Here is a 23,091-nt window from a genome sequence, read left to right as displayed (position 1 = left end):
CGGGAAGGATTTTTACAAAAACCAGAGGCATGACAGGCTCTAGTGTCCTCCCTGTTGTTTACAGAATATTTAAGTCTCTGAAACTGAGTAGGAAAAAAGTCTAATTTTTTTAGGCTTTTCTTTTTTTTTTTAATAAGGTCCAGTTTGTTTTGGTCTATATCCTGCGTTGCTTTGTAAATACTTCAGGCGCATCTGGTGTGTCCTTCCCAGCCAGTTCTTTTTCACTCACTCTTCTTGGTTTCACGAAGGTTCTCTCGGTAGGCTTTGCGGCCTGAGAAGCTGTCCCCGGGGGTGCAGACGATTCGTAGCTTTCAGCCCCCACCAGCTGTGGACCCGCTGGCTGAGGAGCTCTTCGCCCAGCACCCGACGCAGGCTCCGTCTTCAGTTTGGAAGCCGGTACCTGTGAGCGTCACTCAGTTAAGATTTAGTAGTAGCTCTCACATGTGCTCAGCGCTTCTCCTCCTCACTAGATGTTTTCCTGGAACCAGCACAGGTGATGATGTGTGCTCAGCTGCCTTCACGGGCAAGTCCTGCCCACTGTTCAGGGCCGGGTTGAGAGCCACTGAAGCCCCCTGGAGCCGTCCCTCATTTGCGGTTGGTTTATTAGTTGTAAACTCCCATTACCCAGCTCAGGCCCATCCATCTTAGATGGGTAGAAATTATGGCCACTTGAAAACATTGGCTTTGGTTGGGCCACTGCCCGCACACAAGGTGAGGACAACTCCACAGTCCTTTGTCAGAGCTGACAACCCTTTAAACCCTTGCTTAAAAATACAGTATTAGTCTAATTGAGTAATTAGTGCAATTCCCTGCTTACTTCTCATTCTCATGACTGAGCTGTGATTAGGAGGTTTTGAATATAGATTCTTGTTTGGGCCAGAATTTTGAATCAGCGTTAATTGAATTGCTAGATGACTGACATTCATTCCATTTAATTGGGGGAACAAAAGACCTCAGGTAAGGATGAGGAACTATGAAATCATCAGGCAAAGGAAAAAGAGCCTTGTTAATTTTTATGGTCTGTGATCTGCAGCTGTGATAAGGGACTAAGGAATAAATTGTTCTCTTTGTCATGGCAACCAGCTTCTGAAAAGCCAGCTGAAAATTGCCTTTCCTTAGGTGGTTATTGCTGCTGGGTAAGATTTGTCTTAACAGGACTATTTTTCTCACCACCGAAAAAAAAAATGTATCACAGTATTTCCAGCTTGGGGGGCTGTGTTTGTAGGAGAAATAAAGGTAATAAATATCTTATAGGGACATATGGAAAAATAACTTTCACATTCAGCCCAGTTCTGTTTTAGTGTGTTTATTCTTCTCTACTTGATTTCCAAAGTGCAACATTTTCCGATGCTTTAGAAATCAAACAAACCAGGGACATTGTTCAGATGTCAAGCTGTGCCCAATTTTCCACAAGATTCAAGAATCTTGTATAAAATTCAGCCAACGTACACATAGCTTTAAAGAGGAGCCTGTCATGTTTCCCCATAAATTTATTGCCTGAGAACTAAGTTCAGCCTTTTGCTAATGCCAAAATGCTCTGGCTTTTTATTTTCTTTACAGCATAGGTTTTTAAAAATGCAAATTTTTCCACACTCAACTTTCCCCTAGCATGGACAAGATTTTCAGCCATTTTGGACACATATGCATTTTTAAGAAAAAAAATTTTTTTTCTCTGTGACAAAGTTCTGGTTATGCCATTTTCAAGTCGACTAGTCAGGAGTTTAGATTTCCCCACTCAATTCTATTTTGAAAGTAAATGGTAGTCCCCCTTTGTTCCTATTCTGCATTCCCATCACCACACAACACTAGAGTGTTAGAAACTACTATGTATATGTGCAAAGTCAGTATAGCTGAACCTATTAGAATTGCAGTGCATTTAGTTGAGAGATCTGGCAGGTTGACTGCCAGATATTTATGTGTGTTTCTCCATAGCGCTTTGCCTGTTGGTAAGGATTTTAAATAACTACTCCTCAAAGACCTGTTCTGGTTCTGCACTTTGTGTGTTAAATGTCACTTGCAGTTTTTACACGCTCAAGGTATTGCTTTGAATGTTCTACTTTGCTAGTTTCTTCGTTAGATTAACTGACATGTATTATCTAAGCGATCTGTGATACTCTGTGCAATTATGAATGTTGAAGATTAAAGTACATAGTTCTTAATTTGTTGTTTGCTGTTAATATGCTGAGATCTGCCAGCTTCTCTCTTCCTCTCTGTTGAGATGATTTGTGGGGAGTCACATGAGACTGGAGTGATCTGAAAGAGTACTTCTTTTTGCTCTATCTCCCAGTAATGCATATTTTCTTTGTGTAAATGAACCAGGAAATCATTCCAATTAGGGCAGCGGACTTTAGCTCTCTAGTCAGAAGGGTTTCTCCTCATGCCCAGCAGGGACTGAGTGCCACCTTAAACTCATTAGAGCGGGGCTTTCTTGTCAGTGTTGGGGGTTGATGAGCTTCCCTTGCCTGGGAACTTATGACCCCCTAGATGGAGAATGCTTTATCAATGTACAACTGCTGCTCCATGTGAGCAATGGTGATGGCCAAAGTCTAAATAATAAGTTCAGTACTTTATCTACTGTATTTAAGAAAGAAAAGAGGGAAGGAAAGAGAGAAGCAAGGAAACAAGAAGTGTGGAGAGAGGAAGGGGAAGGCAACATTACTCATTTGAGTACAAAAAGAACATCTCGGGCTGTTACAATGTCAGGTTTAATCTATTGAAAGGCATAGAATGGGGACCTCCCTGGCAGTCCAGTGGTTAAGACTTTGCCTTCCAATGCAGGAGGTGTGGGTTCGATCCCTGGTTGGGGAGCTAAGAATCCCACATGCCTCATAGCCAAAAAAACAAACGAAAACCCCCCATAAAACAGAAGCAATATTGTAACAAATTCAATAAAAGACTTTAAAAAGGGTCCACATCAAAAAAAACTTTATAAAAAAAAGTAAAAAGAAAGGCATAGAATGAATCAAATTACCTAAACGTAATTTTATTTTTTACCTTTAGCAGAAAACCAGAACTAGCACAATCAGATTGGACTTGGGGTGTAAATCAGAATTAAAAGAGAACAAATAGTGTTCATTAGTTGCTGAGGGATTTTTCCTGTGATACTACTGAGATTATACAAAAATTCATAAGACTTTAGGCTACTCACCAAGAACACAGAACAAAACAAAACCTTCTTTTCTCTAATTCCCTTGTGGAATATAAGTGAAATCAGAGTCCTAGGCTAGGAAGAAATATGTAGCCAACTTTTCTTGTGTTGGTTTTGGTTTCTGTCATGTTATAAATTGGTTGTAGATTCTGTCTTTTATGTTATCTGACTTTTTTAGGGGGGATAATTAATTTCTGTCCACCTGGATTTAAATCCATGACTCCCTTCCTGCTCTACTCTGAAGATAATCATTAAGAACCTTTCTTTCCCCAGTTCCAAAATATTCCCAGTGTCTCTAATGTGCGTTTATTTTTTCACAATTCTTTCAAAGTTTTAACTCCCATAATACTTTCCTTTTCCTTTTTCAAGAAACATCAGAAATGTGGATATTATATCAGTTTATGTGAGCATGATGATATGCTTATCTACTGTTCAATTAATTTTTTGATTAAAATATATTTTTCCTATAAAAAACAATAAATAGGACACATTGTGCTTCCAAAGTGTTCAGAAGACATTTGGGTAGTAATACGTTCCTAAAGTTGCAGTAATTATTGAAATTGCTATTGCCACGTCCTTTATTGGCACACAGGTCAGTTATAGCATAAAATATGTAATGGTGGCAATTTGTCAGCAGTGAATTCTGACAGGACAGGATTCAGTGCATGATTTTATGTGTTTACAAGACTATATTGCCCCCCTCCTCCCCCATCTCCTTACGGTCTCACTCTCTGATGCTTATCCTCTTTGTTCCAAATGCAGACGCAGATTCTCTTCACCTGCATAACATCCTGAGGCACCTGGTGAAATGTGTGGCAAACAGAGGTCACTTATTAAATACTATTGACTGATGGACTACATTTAAAAAAAATTATTTAAAATTATTTTTGACTATAACCTCCCAGAGGGTGAAAATCACCAACTACATGACAGTGGCCCTTAATAAGGGTGTGTGAATAAATGAACTGAACCTGTCAAGACTGGAGTCTGGGATGTAAAGCCCATTGTGGTGGCCACTCAGCGCTGGTCTGCCATTCTGGAGACCCGGAAAGTTTGTTATCCCTTGTCCTCTTGTACATCCTACTTTTGTATGTGAGACATTCATCACTCTGAGATTTTTAGATTACCCTCTGCAGGAGGTACCCAAGAAGCTGTTAGGGCCGTTATTATTAGCCTGGCTGTCTGCAGTCTGCCTGTTTCCATGGTCCCCTCAAGCTCAAAGTAGCCTTCAGAATTCAACTGCACCATCCTCATCTGAGAGTGGGTTTTATTTTCTCTTTTGTTTCAAATCTTGAAGATTTCCAGGTAATAATGTTAGCAAACATTTATGGAGAGCTTACTATGTGTTAGGCAGTATTCCTAGATTCTTCATTTTATGTTTTGACTCATTTGACTATCAGAACATCCCTACGAGGTAGGCACCCCCATTTTCAGGTGAGGAGACTGAGGGTCAAATGGAAATTAAGCAACTCGCCCTGTGTCACTGAGCTGGAAGGTTGAGAAACCATTCTGCTCTGTGCTTGTCCACTCTGGGTGGGTACAGCCACTCTCTCCCTGGCTACACCTCCAATTCACTAACAAAAATGTAACTTTCTGGGCTTCCCTGGTGGCGCAGTGGTTGCGAGTCCGCCTGCCGATGCAGGGGACACGGGTTCGTGCCCCGGTCCGGGAAGATCCCACATGCTGCGGAGTGGCTGGGCTCGTGAGCCATGGCCGCTGAGCCTGCGCATCCGGAGCCTGTGCTCCGCAACGGGAGAGGCCACAACAGTGAGAGGCCCGTGTACCGCAAAAAAAAAAGTAACTTTCCCTTGGCTGTTGGCTTCCCTTCCTTCCTTGTCACCTGAGATTCCACTGAAAGCTTTCCTCCTCTGCCTGCATAAAAGGTGAGGAATTCAGGGACTGAAACATCTGCTCCTGGGACCATTCCACTGTCTGTGTCTGGTGACCTATCTAGAAGACAGGTGCTCCAGGGTTTGTGAGATTTGTTTCTTAATGAGGTATCACTTAAGGAATGGGAGTTACAAACTTTTCATTAGATTGTAGGGAAAAAGGCTGTTTTCCTGATGGTTGAACTATCCAATAAAACCATATTGATATGATTTGTGTCTGAATTTCTCTTTCCTTTGTGGTGATGTTTCTGATTTAGGCTGAAACATAAATTGTGTGAATTGGCTCATGGCCGCAGGCCTGGGCTTCATGGGAGGGAGCAGAGGCAAACCTCTGTGCCTCAGTCCATGTTAGCAGAGCTCTCATTCCACCGCACTCTTCTAAAAATGTAGCCGAACATACCATGGTAGTTAAGCAGAAGACTTCTAATTTTCTTTTAGTTGGGCAGTAAACATTTGGCAGTCTTCACCTCTGGGGTCGTTAGATGATGCTCACAGTTTGAGTTGCCAAATTAATGTGGATCCTGAAAGCTTTGGGGAGAATTCATTACCCTTTGACAGTTTTTCAGATTTGACGGGTGTTCTGTGCTTCTTTCTCAGAGCTCTTCCTTCGTCTGGCCAATTTGAATGTTTTGGTTGGTCATATCAGTTTCCTGTAAGGAGCATCTGGGTCGTAGTGTGTTCACAGAATGATGTTTCTGTCCTTAGAGCAAGAATTCGTCTGCATCTTCAAATCCACCTAGTCCCACTTGCCCTTGCAAAACAATTGCTGAGATGATGAATAGCCCTGTACTGGATGAGGGACCAGTGAGGTCATATCTGGATTGTATTCAATGACATTTCAATTTTAACTTCAGGCCAAAGCCAGAAAGCTAGACATGCATATCTTAGTGTTAATTCAAAAGACCACCCAAAGGATTCTTATAGACCACGAATGGCCCACGGGCCACATTGAGAACCATAGATAATGCTCTAAGAACAAAGTAAAATGAGTTCATTTAAAAATAAAGATTTTTGAAAAGTCCTAGAGAATAGGCATTAGCATAATCAATTCCCCAGATTGCTGCGGGAACTGAAAGTGAGCAGCAAGGGCTCTTGGCAGTTGTCATCTGAGCTACCACAGAGTGCTTAGGGAATGGCCCCCAACCAGGAGACATTAGTACCCTGCCCTTGGTAGAAACACTTGCTTCCAGCTCTATCTGGAGTACAAACTTTTCCAAAAATAAGACCTTGTTCTGGGCAACAGCAGAAGAAATGAGTTTAGACAAATTATGAAAAAGAGTCTGGGCACAAATTAAGATGGCCATTTAGATGTTTGATTTTGATAATAAGTTGATCTTAGATAACTTTACCCACAGGTAATCTGGTGTGTTTGAAATAGCTTTTTTTTAACCCCCCTGATTATACAAACTCATTGCAAGAAATTCAGAAAAGTATAAAGAGGAAAACCACCACCGCTGCCTGGGGTAACCACAATTATTATTACTGGGGAATAACTACTTCCAGGCATAGTGGGTGTGCGTTTTTCAAACAAAAATGAGATTCATACTCAATATACTATGTTGTAGCCTGCTTTTTTTTAAACAACTGTATGGAAATATAAATTACATGCCATAAAATTCACCCATTTTAAGGATACAATTCAGTGATTTTTAGTAAATGTACAGAGTTGAGAAAGCACCACCACAATCCTGTTTTAGAATATTTCCATCATGTGACCAGCTTCTTTTGCCCGGTATATTGTGACCATTTTTCCATATCAACACAGACTACAATGGCTTCCCGATATTCCATTGTGTAAATGGGTAATACCCGTATTAATACTGGTATCTATCTAGGTTCTTTTCCTTTTAATTTAACTTTTTATTATTACAACCTTGTATATATGTTTATTTGAACTTCTCAAAGTATTTTTATAAAATAAATTCCTCCAAGTGGACTTACTGGGTCAAAGTGTCAATACGTTGAAATTTTTTATTTATAGTGCCAAATTCCCCTCCAGGAAGGTCGTGTAAATTTATCCTCCCACCAGCAGTATATGGCAGGTCTCATTTCTTCATACTCTTGATAATACTGAGTTGTCAGTCTTTTTATTCTTTGTCAATCTGATGGGAGAAAAATAATACATTTTTCTTTAATGTACAAAAAATAGTCACTCAGAGAATCAGTATCTTTCATTTATTGGCTTTTTGTGTTTCTTCTTTTGGGAATTGCCTATTTTTCTTTTGAAATGTTAGTCTTTTTTTTAACCCCGTTTTACTTATAAGAGCTTTTTTCCCGTCAAGGTTATTAATACTTTTTCATATACACCACATTATTTTCTAAAATTTTTGTTTCTTTTAGCTTTATGATTTTATTTATAAAATAAAATGCTTTTACCTATAGATTTGTAAAAATATGTATCTGCAAACTGGAAAGTTCTTCCTGTAGTTGAAAATAGAAAAAGAAATGTTAATGACTTCCATGTCTCCATTTAACAAGCATTTATTAAGTGCCTACTCTGTGTCATGTACTTGGCCAACCAGTAGAAATTGAGTGTTGAGCAAAACAGCACAATCCCTGCCCTCATGGAATTTTCATTCTGGTGCTTTACTCCTGCCTTTTCAGCTTTCTTAAGACTCTTACTTGCTCAGAGCCTTACTTTCTAAACTACAACTCAGGGAAATTCAAAATGACTTGCAAGCCTACAAAATAAAGATTATAAAATTTATAAGTTCTCTAGTATATGTGGAGAACATTCATTCAACAAATATTTATTGGGTATCTGTATGTCAAGTACTGTTGATGGTTTTGGAGATTGAATGCCAAATCAAGTGGTCTCTGCTATCAGGGAGTACAGTTTATTTTAAATTAAGCAATTCTACCCTTGAAGCCTAAGTAATCCAATTTCGTAAAATGATATATTGTCTTGCTAACTTAATATTTTTTCACTTATCAGTCTTTATTAAACAGTAAGATCAGCTTCGTTTTTTTTTTTTACTTGCCCAAACTGAGCCATTACAGTGGGTTTCAGCTTATCTACATAAATTGAAGGGAAATGGTTCCCAAAAGATAACTTGAAGGAAGTGTCATAAAATCTTTAGATCATCCTCCTGTAAAGACTGAAACACCATTTAACCTTGCCTCATAAACTTATATATGTATAACTTTATGTGTACTATATGTATAGTCAGCCTCATTCTTTTTGTTTTTTAGAATGTTTGGTAGCAAAAAAAAAATTAAAATAAAAAAATGAATGGAGTATAATTATAAAAATTTTGAATCACTCTATTGTATATGTGAAACTAATATATACTGTAAATCAACTATACCTCAATTTTAGAAAATTAAAAATTATAAAAAACCTCCAAGATGAAAATTCCCCAATGGGCCTTTAAAAAAAAAGAAAAAAATCATTTGATCTTCAGGCTATTTTATGTGAAAAAGACACAGATTTTAAGTCAGTGAAGATGGCTGCATTGTGATACTTCATCTGACTGATACAGGGAGAGGCTGCCATCCTTACCCCAGCCCCCCTATTTGGGAAGCTACCAAGCCACCCCCCATCCACTTCCCAGCAAGTTCAGTGGGAGGAACCCCCTGCTTGACAGTCACACCTTAAGAGATTTGGAAGAAACGGAATGTAGATTCTTGCTTTGAAAAAAAGTTGAGATATATGCTATGTGCTGTGGTGCTAGCCACTAAGTGTGATATCACAGCCACCAGAATCACCAAGCCAAGGGAGGGAAGCCAAATTCCAGGAGCTGTGGAGGGTATGGGGAAGGAGAGGAGAGCCTTACGTTTGAGAAATTTTGCTAACGATAATGAGTGGTGGTGAGTGGAAGAGGAGACAATGTAGCAGGAGATGCTAGAAAGGATGGGGCAGTGAGAAGTAAACTACTTCTGTCTCTAAAGGCAAAGTCTTCCTGATACACTTCAATTAATAAAATGCCCTGGGATTGGTGTTTGTTCTTTATCTTCAGTAAATGATTCCATTTAACCCAATTGTGTCCTTCCAACTTAATTAGGAGTGGGAGACCATACTTTGCTCTATAGAAATTTGCTTTACCTGGCTGCAACATTGATTTGGGACAACACTGGCCACCAGGATTATTCTAGTTTGTACTCAGGGTTATTGCTTTTGTAGATGAATGGATCCAACCAGCTACACTATTGTACAAGCTGAATTCCTCACCACTGCGGGGTGCCGGGCATTTGGTTAGCAGCTGTGGCTGCTGCTTGCTCCTAAGGTATGAACAAATCACCCCACTGACGAGCTGAGCTCAGGGTGGTCTAATTAAAACAGATGCCACTTGGATACAACTTCACAGGACCTTGGAATGCAGGGGAGTTTAAGGGTCATCTAGTCCAACTACCCACACGTTTCCAGTGAGACCTGCAGGAACTAAATCACTTCTGCCACAGCTTGAAAAGGCAGACATGCCACATGCATTCCCACACATGAGCCCCATTCTGGTCCATGTACACTCAAACTTTATTTGGCTGCCTGGGTGGGGACGGAGAGGAGGAGGAAGACAGCGCTGAAGGGCCGGGTCAGTAGGGGTGATTCAGCGTGTGCTCCATGATGGTCAGAAGTGCCAGCCATGTCTCCTGGGCCGTGGGGATGATCTGGGAGGCCGGCAGCAGGAAGCCATAGCGCCCGGTGTCCCGGAGCTCGAAGGTGAAGGAGTACTTGATGCCCTGGTTGTAGGTCCAGTCAATGGTGCCTCCACTGGCTTGGTCTGGGGCAGGAGCAGACCGGCAGAACAAAGGTCACTCGCTTGAAAACATTTGCATGGGCTGGGCTAATGGTCCAAAGCCCAGAGCCTCGTGCACTGTTGACTGGAGTCAGCATCTGCTAAGTTCCTACTGTTGACCAAGCAGCCTGGCTTCCTCCCAAGAAGCTCCCCTGAAGGGTCTTAGTCCAAGAGGCCCAGAGAGGCAGACCAGCAATGGTTCTCCTCTCACTGGGTCATGCAAGGAAGCTCCCATGATTTTGAAAGCCACCTCTATCTAACAGCCACTTGGGTCAAGCCCCCACATATACCAGAGTTGCCCACTTGGGTAACCAGGACTGTCCCCCGGATGCTGGTCTGCAGGGGGAAAGTGCAAGGGTCAGAGTCAAAGCAAAAGCCCCTCGTCTGTCTTTTGCAGACAGATTTGCAGTAGGTATCAAAGCAGCTGCAGAATCGGGCAGGGGAGAGGGAGGTGGCTGCATATCAGAATTTAACTCCACAATATTGAACAAAGCAAAAACCTTTTGACTCAGGGTTAAAACAGTTTCCAAAGAAGGCCTGGAGTCCAAAAGTAAGGCCAGCCCCAGGTGAGACTGTGACTCACTCACCCCCAGAACTGGACACTTGGGGCAGGAAGTCTGAGGTGTGTCCCTGCGCCCAGCTTCGTCAGTACTCTCACCTCCTGTCAGCCACAGGCTTGCTGTGTCTCTTCAGGGCTCAGTGGGATCTGAACACTGCAACCTCAACCCCTGCTGCCATCCCCGCCACCTGTCTCTGCTGTAGCCACTGGGTCTCTGTGCTCTTCCTGCCGTTCCCATACACGCCAGGTCAGGGCACACGGGAAGGCCTTTGTTCTAGAAGATTCCTCTGCCTGGAAGTCTCTTCCTCAAATAGCCTCTTAGCTCCATCCCTCCTTTCCTTCAATACTTGCCCAAATTTCACTCTCTCGATGAGGCCTATGCTTCAGTCCACCTGCCCTGCTTCCACCCCCAGTACTCCTGAGTCCCCTCACCCTGTCCTAGTAGTTCTTTTTCTCCCAGCACTTATCACCTAACACATGGTATCATTTCCTTATTCACGTTTATTGTCATGGCTGGCTAGAATGGAGGTTTCCTGATCTTGGCTTGTTTTTATTCCCAACTGTATCCCAAGCACACAAAACAAGGCCTGGTGTATCATAGGTGTTCAAGAAACATTTGTTGACTTAATTCCATGTTGATGTAGCAGTCCTCCTCTCAGGGGCAGTGCATGGATAAGTAAGCTGGGGAAAGATAGGATATATTCCCTAACTGAAGGGCATTGGAGGAAGAGTATTTTTTAAGTTGAATTTCTTAGGGATCTACAATACAAAGGCCAGCAGAACTCTCTACCCGCTCCATGCATGAAGCTGAACTTAACCCCAAGATAAGAGTTCTCAGAGGAACTGAAGGGTTTGTCTGAAGGTATCGAGGAAGGCAGAGTTCACATGAGGAAAGGGCCCCGCTGCCCACCAAGCCAGCAGTAGTCAGGCATGGCCAGGGCTGTTCTCCTCACCCATGCTCCCAGGTTGGGGAACCCTTGGCTACCTCCCGCAGGAGAGACACTTCCTCCAGCGGGGAAAGCCAGCTGAGCTTCCTCCCAGACCGCCCACAGAGACAATGCACCTACTTACAAATTGTTGTGATGATGCTGCCATACTTGAACTTGGTCCCATACAGAGAGCTCAGGGCCTCAACAGCAGACTTAGCCACCTGATCCTGGAGAAAACGCCAAGCAAGACTGCTTGTCATGGCCAGCAGTGCCAGACCCCCAGAACCGCAGGGCCAGGGTATCCTGGGGACTGGCAGGATGACCCAGGAGCACATACCCTGCAGAAGCCGGCCCCTAGCAGAGAGCATGGAACCTGTTGGGCCCTGCAGGGTCAGACCCGGGAACTCAGCAGGATGTGACCTTGTGGGATGTCTGGCTGCTACTTCACTGCCCTTTGGTCACCCTGCAGCTCCAAGTTTAAACTTGTGGTACAAGCTCAAAGTCCACCCCTACCCCTTCCTCTGTCATGTGACAGAAGTGACTCAACCACTCTGTGCCTCAGCTTTCCAGACAGAAAGGCTAGTCTGCCCTGCTGGTCTTCTCAAGCCATCAGGGGTCCATGGGAGAAAGGGGTGTTAGGCACAGTGTAGGGCCTCGTACCTTAAGCAGGTTTGATGGATAAACCCAGGCCCACCCAAAGCTGCCTTTGGGATGAGAGGGCAAGCAGGGATCAGCACGTACCAGCTCATCCTTGTCTGCAGGTGATTCTCTTTTGTAGCCAAAGGGATACAAGAGGAGCTGGGAGTAGCTGTGGATGGAGATGAAGGCCTTGATGTTCCTGTGGTCTTTCACAAAGTCCACGATGGACTTGACCTCCACTTCGGAATTGGCAAACTTGCCACGGTAAGTTTCCGAGCAGGGGTTGCTGCTGGATCCCGCCTCTGTGGGAGGGGAGAGTTGGCATTCCTTACACCCAAGCAATGTAGCTTCCGTGGCTTCCGGTCTTTGCGTGAGTTGAGATGCAGGAGGGCTCACCCCCACCCCGGATAAGGAAAGGGCAGAAGCCTTTTATAAGCTGGGGGTCCTGCCTCCCTCCCCAGCCAAACTTGGACAAAGCTGATGGACATGCCCAGGGAGGTAGGAGGGGCTCCTCAAGCAACACCAGTTCCTGCAGTGAAATGACCACAGAGGGAAGGAGCTGAAGTTACGCTAGACAACCAATAGATTGGTTTCAGACCTCAGTTCCATTGGGAAGGACTTTACAGGCAAGGGACAAGCAGATCTCAGAGGGCCACCTTCCTCACTGTGCACCTTGGAGGAGAGGCCAACATTACCCATGTGCCTCCACTGCTGGGGCAGGAGAGGGTTGGGGGATGACAGGACAAAGCACAGTAAGAAGCCATTCTGGGGTGTCCCATCCCTGCTCCCCAAACCACACTGGGCCTTACTCCCAAAGCCAGCGTCCCAGTTCCTATTGGGGTCCACCCCAATGCAGGTGGAGCCCGACGTCAGGGATCGAGTCTTGCGCCACATTCGATTCTGAGAAAGGAAAAGTGATCAGCCACCCAACAGAGGCCACAATCAACACAGAGCCCCAATCTGGAGCCTGGGTGTGGACACAGTATGGAATCAGAAGCCACTTTCAGCTGGTTGTCAGGGAGGAAGGTCTGCAAAGGGGGCTCTTGGCTGAAGGAAAATGGGGGAGACGATGGATGGCATTTGGCCAGGGGGTTCTACTGGCAGAAAGAGGAAGGCATGTGGCAACCACCCGCCCCCCCAGCCCCTTACAAAATTGTTTGGTAGCATGCTGTCCCATAGACATAAAGTAGAACCAGGGAAGAAGGTCTGGGCAGTGTGTCTCCACTGGGGAAAGTTCTGTCCCCCACAACCTGGACATTTGGCAATATCTGAAGATGTTTTCGGTTGTCTCTTCTGGGGGCTTGAGTCAGTCAGGAAGCTGCTTGCGCAGGACAGCCCCCGACACATGAAGAACTATCTGCCCCAAATGTCAAGAATGCCACGGTCAAGAACCCCTAGTCTAGGAGGACAGGTCAGTTTGTCCCTCTCTCAACTTCTGGGAGTTGAGATTAGGGGTGAGTAGCTTGTGGGGCTCAGAGGACAGAGGCCCACCCTGCTTTCCCCAAGAAGAGGAGAAGGCCTGTACCTTGCTGTGGGTGAAGGCAAAACCATCAGGGTTGGTGACGATCTCCAAGAATATGTCCATGTTGTCCAGAATGGCAGTGAAAGCTGGGTCCTGGCCATAGTCTTGTGCGATCTGGTGGAGGTTGGGGAGCAGAGGGGCAGAGCGGGCCAGGCCAGGAATCTGCCATGCTAGAGCAATGGATGCCTGCCCTCGACCTCCCTCTGTGGTCATTGCTTCTGGATGGAAGCAGGGGCCAGGGCTTCTATGGGTCTTGGATACCGATGCCCTACCAGGCAAGAGCACCCTTACCTCCGTAGGCTTACCTTCTTTGCAAACCAGACCCCACTGGCCTGGGTGACCCACTCCCGAGAATGGATGCCCGTGTCAATCCAGATGGCTGGACGGTTGTTCCCCCCAGTGCTGAACTGGATGAGAAGAGCAGGAAATAGTTCAGGTGGGGCCCTGTCTCACCTCCTTGAAGGGGAGTGCACCCCCACCCAGAGGCTGTCTGCTCTCTGGTATCTCAGGTTGAGGCTCTGTTTGTGGGACCATCACTCAGGTGGGATGTGGGAGTGGGTCTGGACCGGGATCCTGCAGAGCTCTGCCTCCTGCCCTCAGCTCAAGCTTGGCACAAATAATGACTCAGCCAGACTTTCGGGCCCCTCCATGTTCCAATGCCCATACATAGTTCTCTGTCGGAGGTCACAAACAAAACATTTTATCTGGACTACCAGACACTGGGATACTTTCCACAATGTGACACTTGACTGGAAACACTTGCGTCACCTAAAAGTTTAAATTGTGTGTGTACTGGTATGCACACACCTATGCTACACAGGGAGTCCATATAACAGTGTGTTCTCTGTAACCCTGGGCTCACCCATGGGTGCCTACGCACAGACGTGGGTGCCCAGTCTTGCAGGTGTGCTCACGTACATCCACTTGCAGGTGCCCATTACCTTCAGCACGTAGATGGGACGGCCTTCGTAGCTGCTGCCGATCTGGAGCTTGCTGACAAGCTCTGGGTGCTCGGCCACCAGCAAGTCCATGAAGTCATAGATCTGAGGAGGCAGAGGAGGGAAGGCTGCCTTCATGGCTTCCAGGCACCTGGATGCCTCCCTTAGCAGCTCTGTTAGCGAGCCTGCTGTGAGCCCTGAATGCGGAGGAGCCATGACCCAGAGCCCCGAGGCCACATGGTGACAGAGCAGATGTCACGCACACCCAGGCTGGCCCTGGCGCGTTCTGCCAGTCTGACAAAGAGCTTGGTGCTTGTGGAGGGGGGCCCCGGGGTCCCTCACCTCCTCCAGGGTGTGGTAGGTGGCGTAGTTAAAGGTGTTAGTGCTGCGGGCCCAGCTCCGGGAGGCGAACATCTGCTCCTGCTCGTCGTCCAGCAGCGACTGCACGTCCTCTATCATGATTGTGTATCTGAGGCCATGGGCCTCCAGGAAGACTTTGACAGCCTGGATGCTGGGGAAGGGCACTCGGACGTCGATGGGGGATCCTGGCTGGGCAGGGCCCCTCCAAAAATCCAGCTGGGGAGGACAAGAGCCACTGTCACAGCGGGCTGGGAAAGGGTCTGCCTGGGACGGGGTGTCGGCACCAGAATTTCCCATATAATTGGGGATGGGGCACAGCTGTTAGGGGAAGAGGATGCAGGGAATCCCTGGGTGCTGGACAAAGTCCAGTTTGGTCAGGGAAATGGCCCAGGAAGCAGAGTGGAGAGGCTTTGAGGCAGCAAGGGAGAGAGAAGAATTAGAAGTTGGGGCGGTGTGGGGGGCTCTTTTGCTCAGATGCTCAAAGGCAGCAAGATTCTAGCACTGGGAAGTTTAAGTCACTTCCTAACAGGGATCAGTCCCATGGCTCCCTCCTGGGCGGCTGGGGAGAGAGAGCCCAGGCCCCATTTGGCTCCAGGTGGGAGGGGGTCTGAGGCGAGCCCATCTGCCCTGAGACGTACCCTGGGGCCTCAGGGCAGCTCCCACATCCTCTAACCTGTAGGTGCTCCAGGTCCTCCAGCTCCTTCACCATCTGTACCTGGGCTTCATCGGCCGCAGAGATTCGGAGCACCTGGTGCCTGGGCAGAGCGGGAGGGGAGACTGAGGGCCTGAGCAGCTCCTACTGGCTATGCGTGCTCCCCAGGTGGGAGGAGGGCAGCTGGGCCTCAGTCCTCTGGGCTGAGCAGGGGAAGCACGAGGGATCCTAGCGACGGGAGGCCTGGGCTCCTCGGAACCTTCTGGACACTGCTGCTGTCCCTATCCCAGCTTAGACTCTTTCTCTCTAAAGCTAGCTAGGCCTCCTCCTGCTTCCTCTTCTGAAGAGTCCTCCTCAGAGCTCAGATATTCTCCAGGGCTCAAGAGGCTGTCCTAAGAGACCTGACCCCTTCTCAGTCCTGGTCCCCGGTCAGCCTGCCTTCCAGGATGTGCTAGTCTGCTCCTCTCTGACCATCTTCCCATGTGTCTGTCTGTCCCTCTCCTCCAGATGCTGGCTGGGGGTTAAGTCCTCCCTATCTCCCTTCTGAGCACCCCTTCCTCTCCATGCTCCTACCCCACAAAGTCCTCTTTGCCAAGGACAGCCCCCAGCAGCACGCTCAAAATCAGCAGCCCCTGCATGCTGCAGCCAGTTGGAAAGGTCAGTTGAGGCGGAGAAGGTCCTGGGGCCTTTTAAACTCTCCCAGGACAGAGGTCTCCTGGCTGTGCCCAAGAGTTGTCCTTCCGCTTGCACCTGGGCTCTATCCCACGGGGAGGGAGAGGTGGGAGTTCCAAGCTCTGACACCTACCCACTCTCCCTGATAAAGTGGCAGGGAACAGGACAGCTGGAGAGATAAGCCAGGCCTCAACCCCTGGCCATGAGGGGCCATCCTGGGCCTGAGGGTCAGCTAGGGCTTGAGGCCTCGCAGCTGGAGCCCTGATTGCCCAGAGCCCTTCAGCCCACAGACCCTATGGTCCTGTTTACTGACCCGGCAACGGAGAAGGAGCCAGGACTCTGGAGTGGCCACACCAGCTGCAGCCTCATGTGAGGTGTCCTCTTCTCCCATTTCCCTGAGCACCAGCTCTTTTGTTCCTATGAGAGAGCAAGATGGGACCTTCTGGGACCCCAGCCAGCTCCCAGATTTCCTGGCTCCTCACCACACGGGCTTTGTCCAGGGCTACCTGACCTTTAGGGTACAACCCTGTGAAGGAAACTTCCCAGCCCCACTCTTACCAGTCTCGGTGGCCTTGTGGGAATCAGGCCACAGCACAGAAGCAGAAGTTTCCCTCCACCCCCACTGCTCTAGGGCTCTGGGATCAAGGGTTGCCCTTGATGGGAACTGTAACCAGATGTCCTCTGAGTAGAAAGTGCGGTGGTGGGAACCAGGGCCAGAACCCTGTTGGGACTGCACACTGTAAAGGAGACACTGGAATTCACAACGGGGAATTTGCTCTGGCTCTGGATGCTGACCTCATTGCAGAGACATCTAACACAAATCCGCCCTAATCCACCAGGGCCCCAGCGGTTCCCCAGCAGCATCTGGGGGCCCTGCTCTGGGTCAGGGCCTCAGGCTTGGGCACTGCCAACAACGAAGGCGGCCCTTTCTGGTTTCCATCTCTTCCCTCTGCCTCCCTAGCCCACCTCCTATGGTCCAATCTTCCTATGCCAAGGCAGAGTGACCCCATTACATTTACCCACAACTCTCTCCTGAGCATAGCTCTGGGAAGATGATGAAACACTGAATCCATCCTCAACAGATATTGAGCCTCCATGAAGACTGTTCCTTTCTACTCTGGCAGCCTTTCCTGCCCTCCAGACCCCAGGCAAGGCTTACCACCTCCCTGAAGCTTCCTCTGGCTTCTTTCTCTCTCACCTACCTGCCCCTTTTCTGAATGTTCATCTCTTTGCTCATTCATCCTCTGGGTCAGGTCCTGTGCTCCACCCTGAGAGATGCCCGAAGCAGATGGGTGGGTCCCTGATCTCACAGAACTCAGTCTAGTGGAGAAGACAGAAGTAACCACCTAACTTGTGTCCTCTCAGGCTTTCCAAGAAGCTGTGGGTCAACAAGACAGGATTAAGCATGCAAGAGATTCATGGGGAGACACATCCATGAAGGATAAAGGGGAGAGAGAAGAGCCTCACCTCGTTGCAGGTCTGACACCTGGGAGAGGATTGGGCAGGAGGAACTCAGGCAGCAGTGCAGTTCTGAATCTTGGAGCCAACACTGCAGTTCAGGGAGCCCTACGTCCTATAGGAATGCTGGTCCTAGTGCCGCACTGTGCTCAGTCACCAGCTGGGAACAGCCCGTGGGAAGTGTGGCCACACCATACCACGGTGATACTCCCCACTGACTTGTCAGGGAGCTGAGAGAGCTCACAGTCTAGCGGGAAAGACAGAAGTAACCAACCAACATGTTGGTTCTCCAACATGTCTCCGAGAAGCTGTCACCGAGACAGGATTAAACATAAAAGACACTCACCGGGTTGCTCTCCTTGCTGTAGGAGACCTGAGCAGTGCATTTCCTGTGATATGAAGTGAAAAGTACCAGTAGGGGTATGGACTTAGAACTATGGGCTCATCCAAGAGTGTCCAGGGAAGACTTTACCAAGAAAGTGAAACTTGATCTGGGTCTTAATGACTGGATTTTGCCAGGGATGGAAGGGAAGTGGTGTTTATCACACTGCTTGGTTCTTGAGCACAAACTGATATTTATTTCTCCTTAATTGTTCCTAGAGTGTTATTTCTGTCTCCCCAATGAGACTAGACATTTCCTGAGACCAGGAACCAGGTCTCACCCATCCCTCAGTCCCCCTCATCTCTTACTGCCCTGCAGTGCTCTCGAGCTGTTCTTTTTTTAATTTTATTTATTTATTTATTTATTTATGGCTGTGTTGGGTCTTCATTGCTCCGCACAGGTTTTCTCTAGTTGTGGGGATCAGGGGCTACTCTTTGTTGTGGTGCGCGGGCTTCTCACTGGGGTGGCTTTTCTCTTTGCGGAGTACGGGCTCTAGGCGCATGGGCTTCAGTAGTTGTGACTCGCGGGCTCTAGAGCGCAGGCTCAGTAGTTGTGGCACCTGGGCCTAGCTGCTCTGTGGCATGTGGGATCTTCCCAGACCAGGGCTCGAACCCGTGTCTCCTGCATTGGCAGGTGGACTCTTAACCACTACGCCACCAAGGAAGACCCTCGAGCTGCTCTAATCTGTTCCCCACTAGGAAAGAAAGTTTTGTAGAGCCTTTCTTTAGTTTGCATTATGAAAACAATATTTCTTTTTCTATTTCTAAATCAAATGCGGTCCTATAATTTTTAATGTTTCATGCACACTACACATGTTGAAGGGTGTGTTGGCTAACTCTTGGCCTTTTGTGAATTTCTTCCAGAAAAGACAAGACCATTGGAAAAGGGGTGGGGGGAAGGCACTGCCTCGCCAAGGGGCCTCTTGCTGCCTCCAGCCAGAAATCTAAGTTGTCCAAGAGTCATACAGTCTATTTTCTTGCAAGGTTGGAAAAGATTAATTCAATGTTGCAAGTTGAAATTAAGGCCAGCACTGGCAGGAAGCTGAAAGCACAGTGGCAGAGGAATGTGGGTCTCAGGTGGGAATTAAGCCTAATTCCTGGGGTCCCTCCAAAGCACCTCAGTAAGCTGAAAATTGCCTTTTGGTAAAGACCAATTTGCTAGACTGGAACCTGGGGCAGAGGGCCACAACTCTGCCTCTCTACCCATGGGTATGTTTGACATCGGTCCAGAGCAAGGGCAAAGGATGAGGGCCATTGGGCTGAAAGCTGGGGGAACAGGCAGAGCACCAAGACCTATTAGCATGAGAAAGAAACCACCAGGCTGGCATCTAGATTCAAGGACAAGTCACTAGGTAAGTGCCTGAGTGCAAATAGACAAAAGACCTGCTGTTTCCACGTGGACAAGCATTCAGCATCCCTTTCTCCTTCCTGCTGGCTGAGCAAACCCAGATTGAATGCAGGTGTCACCCCTCAGGAAAGTCACCCCCATTCCCAGCTTAGGGATAAATTCTAAGATTGGTCTAAGACAATCTTCAAGGAATCTCATTCTCTTTTGCAAGTGAAGTGATTGGTTTAGAGGTGGGCACGTGACACAGTTTTGTCAATGAGATGTGAGGGGAAGCCAGTGAGGAAGCTTCTAGAAAACATTTCCCCACTCTTGAGAAGGAGGTACCTTTCTCAAATATTGTCAAGTCTGTTGCCCCACCTTCGGACTATATAATATGAAAGAATATTCATTTTCTTTTCATTAATTGGGATTTCTGTTGTTGCTGTAAAAAGCATTTTAACTGGTGGACTTACTAAGCTTTTAAAGTACTTGTATTGTCAGAAGACAATAAATTTTAGCCCAGGGGAGCCTTTATGTGAAATGGAGAAAGGCACCCCTCCCACTCTGGACAGACATCATCCCTTGTCCTCAGCAGAATACCTTTGTGCAGTGCACAAACTGGGCAACTATCCGTGGCAGCCCTGTTGCCAGAGAATGTCCAGGCATGGTCAACAGAAGCTCTAAGACAATGCTTAAGAGACCCCCAAACCAAAACCTAGAAAATGGGTTGTTAAAGTGGCATAAGGAGAAGCAGTCCCCCATGTCCATATTAGAGATCAAAGAGGGACAGTGGGCAAGGGAGAACTTTGAAGAGAGCACAAACGGGTGCAGTCAGAATGGCTGCAAGAAGTAGATGGATGAGACTTCAGCTATCCCCCTTTGGCAAGTGTGTTTAAGGCTGTATGTGGTAAAGTGTGCATGTGGGAAAAGAAGTCTATATGGGAATTTGAGGCAGCCAAGTGGTGGGCTGTAAAGGACATCTCTCATTTGCCCCACCGAGTTTCCTCCTCCTGATAACAGCATCTCCTTTTTCCCTGAGGGTCCATCCTTCCCAACTCCGAGGCCTGTGATTCAGGTGGACCTAGCCACCCCACCCCCACCCCAGCTCTAGGGATGAGCCAACAAATTCTATTCTCTTTTTTTTCCTCAAGCTTTTTCAAGTAGGTTTTCTGTCACATGTGATTGAAAAAAATACCCAGCTATAAAACAGATAACTAACAAGAACCTACTGTATCACACAAGGAAGTCTACCCAATACTCTGTAATGGCCTATATGGGAAAAGAATCTAAAAAAGAGTGGAGATATGTATATGTATAACTGATTCACTTTGTTATACACCCCAAACTAACACAACATTGTAAATCAACTATACTCCAATAAAATTTTTTTAAAAAGAAAAAGAAAGAAAAAAGTACCCAGCTCACACAGACATTGTCTAACTTCAGAAGAGAGCAAAATGGGAGAGGAATGCCTTGTAAAAGTAGACTGCCACAAACCCAGCATACGATTTGGGGCAGGTCCCTATACATCCCTGGACCTCAGTTTCCTCATCTACGAAGGGAGGGAGTTGGTCAGAATGATCTCCATGGTCCCTTCCAGCTGTGACACTTTATGATTCTGGGACATTTGTATTTTTACCCCCAAACAAATCTCAGCCATCGTGACAGGTCTGGGCAGGGTGGAGAGAGGCTCACCAGGTTTGTGGGAAGATCAGAATAGAGCCACAGGGGCCCTGGGGTTTGCAGTGGGTAAGTGTTCCCAGGGTAGTGTAGGTTGGGAGGGACCACATCCTGCTGAAGCTGCAGCAGGGGGTTGTGGGGTGGAGGTGGGGGTGACGTGGAAGACAAGGAGGTGGAGGCCCATCAGCAGCCTCCTTGAGTTTTGCTTTCGTAACTGAGTGTCCAGCAGAGCCTATTTGTTTGCTTTGAAGCTGTGGAACTGTCGTTTTAAAGTAGCTAGCAGTGTTTGTCCCCAGAATGGAGGCAGAATTTTTCTTTGGAGGAAGAGTCATCTGGAGGGAGCAGCACTCCAGTGGGTCTTTAGGAAAAGTCAAGTCAGGGCTTCCCTGGTGGCGCAGTGGTTGAGAGTCCGCCCGCCGATGCAGGGGACACGGGTTCGTGTCCCGTTCCGGGAAGACCCCACATGCCGCGGAGCGGCTGGGCCCGTGAGCCATGGCCGCTGAGCCTGCGTGTCCGGAGCCTGTGCTCCGCAGCGGCAGAGGCCACAACAGTGAGAGGCCCGCGTACTGCAAAAAAAAAAGTCAAGTCAGAGCCCAAATCTCAGAACAGAGATGCAAAAGAGAGAGAAGCCAAGCAGGAATGTCCCATGTGTAGAAGGAAAAACGGGGAAGGGGAGGTTTGCCTCTGCCTGAGCCTGGGAGAGGAGCTGGGGAGCACTTGAGGGTGCATTGCTACACTTGGGGGCAATGTGGGAGCAGGCAGAGGGTCAAGGAGAATGAAGGCTGTAGGGGTTACCTCATGAAGGAACATGAACCAACCCCAACGACAGCAATCTCCAGCATCCAATCTAAGTGCTTTATTTTCTACATTGCATTTCCCTTCTGTATTCCCAAGTAAAATTTTGTGAGATGTTACCCTGTGGTCTTGGCTATGCTTTGGGGAATTGAGGGAGGTGGGCTGATGGGTGGGTGGATGAGAGCCACAGAAGTTGGTAAAGCTGGTTAGGAGAGAGCAAGAGGCCGAGTGCAGACCCTGGGGAGAAGTTAGTGAGGGACAAGCCGAACAAATAGCTTTGTATCATCATTCCCAAGGATGGTCCCGAATCCTGGGGTAAGGAGACTCTGAAGGCGAACAGGCTGGAGTTGTCCTTCAGGACACACCCCGCCACCATCACCTGCAAGAGGAACATGTCCTCACCAGTTTGTCAAGCACTGACAGGCCCTAGGTTCACTGGTTTTTCCCTCAGTTTGTACTAAGTGGCTGCCTGGGCCTTCTTATTTTTCTAAAGAAGCTTTTTAATTTTATTTTTCAGTAAATTCATTTTCTCTCTGGCCCTGTATGGGGTGGTCAGAGGGGAGATGGAGGAGGACAGGGGAAATGGACAGCACCTCACGGGACTCCCAGGACCCCAGCCATTAGTGCATCACCCTTGGCCTCTGCCGCCTGCCCTGCCCTCACACAGGACTCTTTCACATTCCAAACTGCCTGCCTAGTTTGTTTTTTTAAGAAAGCAATAACCACAGCACATTCACTGTGGTTCTTTATAGCTTTCCATATGTATAATCGCTCTTTCTCTCTTCAGTTTTTCCAATGTTTTTTTCTTTTAAATAAATGCTCATAAATTTTACTGGTGAAAAGGATGAAAAAACATACCAAAAAAGGACAGCTTGTTGGGAGGAAAAAAAAAAAAAACAAGCAGAATGCAGAAAAATAAATTCTTGTTTAGCATTATATACCTAAGAAATGAGGGTGGGGGGAAATCAAGTTTTATGAAAAAGAGATTATTCTGTAATACCTTCAAAACTTGCATGTCTAAGTCTTGAGCTTTTACTTGATAAGCTTAAATCCCCAGCCATCACCCCCCTGGGCTTGCTGAGGAGACCCCTCGGTCCTTGGAGGACGATCCCCGGCTTCTCTCAGCCATTAGGTTCATGTGGGGCCTTGCGTAAGTTAGATGATCCGGAGGCCCCCAGTCCTTATAACTGCAAAGGGTTGGATTAGAAGCTTTCAAAGGACCCTTTCATCTGGAAAATTCTATGGCTTTATGATAAAGTCAGTCACTTGATGAGCTAGAGCAAAGAAATGGATTCAAAGGCCCCTTCAAATCCTCTCTCCCATCAGAGAAGCTGCAACAGACGCTGCTGGCTGCCTTCCCAATATCCATCCTCCCCTTCCTCCTTACCAGCAGAACTCCAATTTTTGGG

At 47.2% G+C, this 23,091-nt stretch overlaps 1 protein-coding gene across 1 annotated transcript; it reads right to left on the bottom strand.

Moving 5' to 3' along the window:
- Window positions 1-9,490: 9,490 nt before the first annotated feature.
- CPA1 (carboxypeptidase A1) lies at window positions 9,491-16,025 on the bottom strand. The gene is made up of 10 exons (XM_065883388.1): window positions 15,943-16,025; window positions 15,391-15,472; window positions 14,700-14,933; window positions 14,361-14,462; window positions 13,725-13,826; window positions 13,423-13,533; window positions 12,707-12,797; window positions 12,000-12,199; window positions 11,401-11,485; window positions 9,491-9,755 (listed from the first exon to the last, which is right to left on the bottom strand). The coding sequence occupies exons 1-10, from the start codon at window positions 16,005-16,007 to the stop codon at window positions 9,568-9,570; spliced, it is 1,260 nt and encodes a 419-aa protein (XP_065739460.1). The 5' UTR covers window positions 16,008-16,025; the 3' UTR covers window positions 9,491-9,567.
- Window positions 16,026-23,091: the final 7,066 nt, after the last annotated feature.

The sequence above is a fragment of the Phocoena phocoena genome, chromosome 9, assembly GCF_963924675.1.
Source record: "Phocoena phocoena chromosome 9, mPhoPho1.1, whole genome shotgun sequence".
In the NCBI taxonomy this organism is placed as follows: Eukaryota; Metazoa; Chordata; class Mammalia; order Artiodactyla; family Phocoenidae; genus Phocoena; species Phocoena phocoena.
Note: the sequence above shows the minus strand (reverse complement) of the source record. Positions and strands in the feature narration are given on the sequence as shown.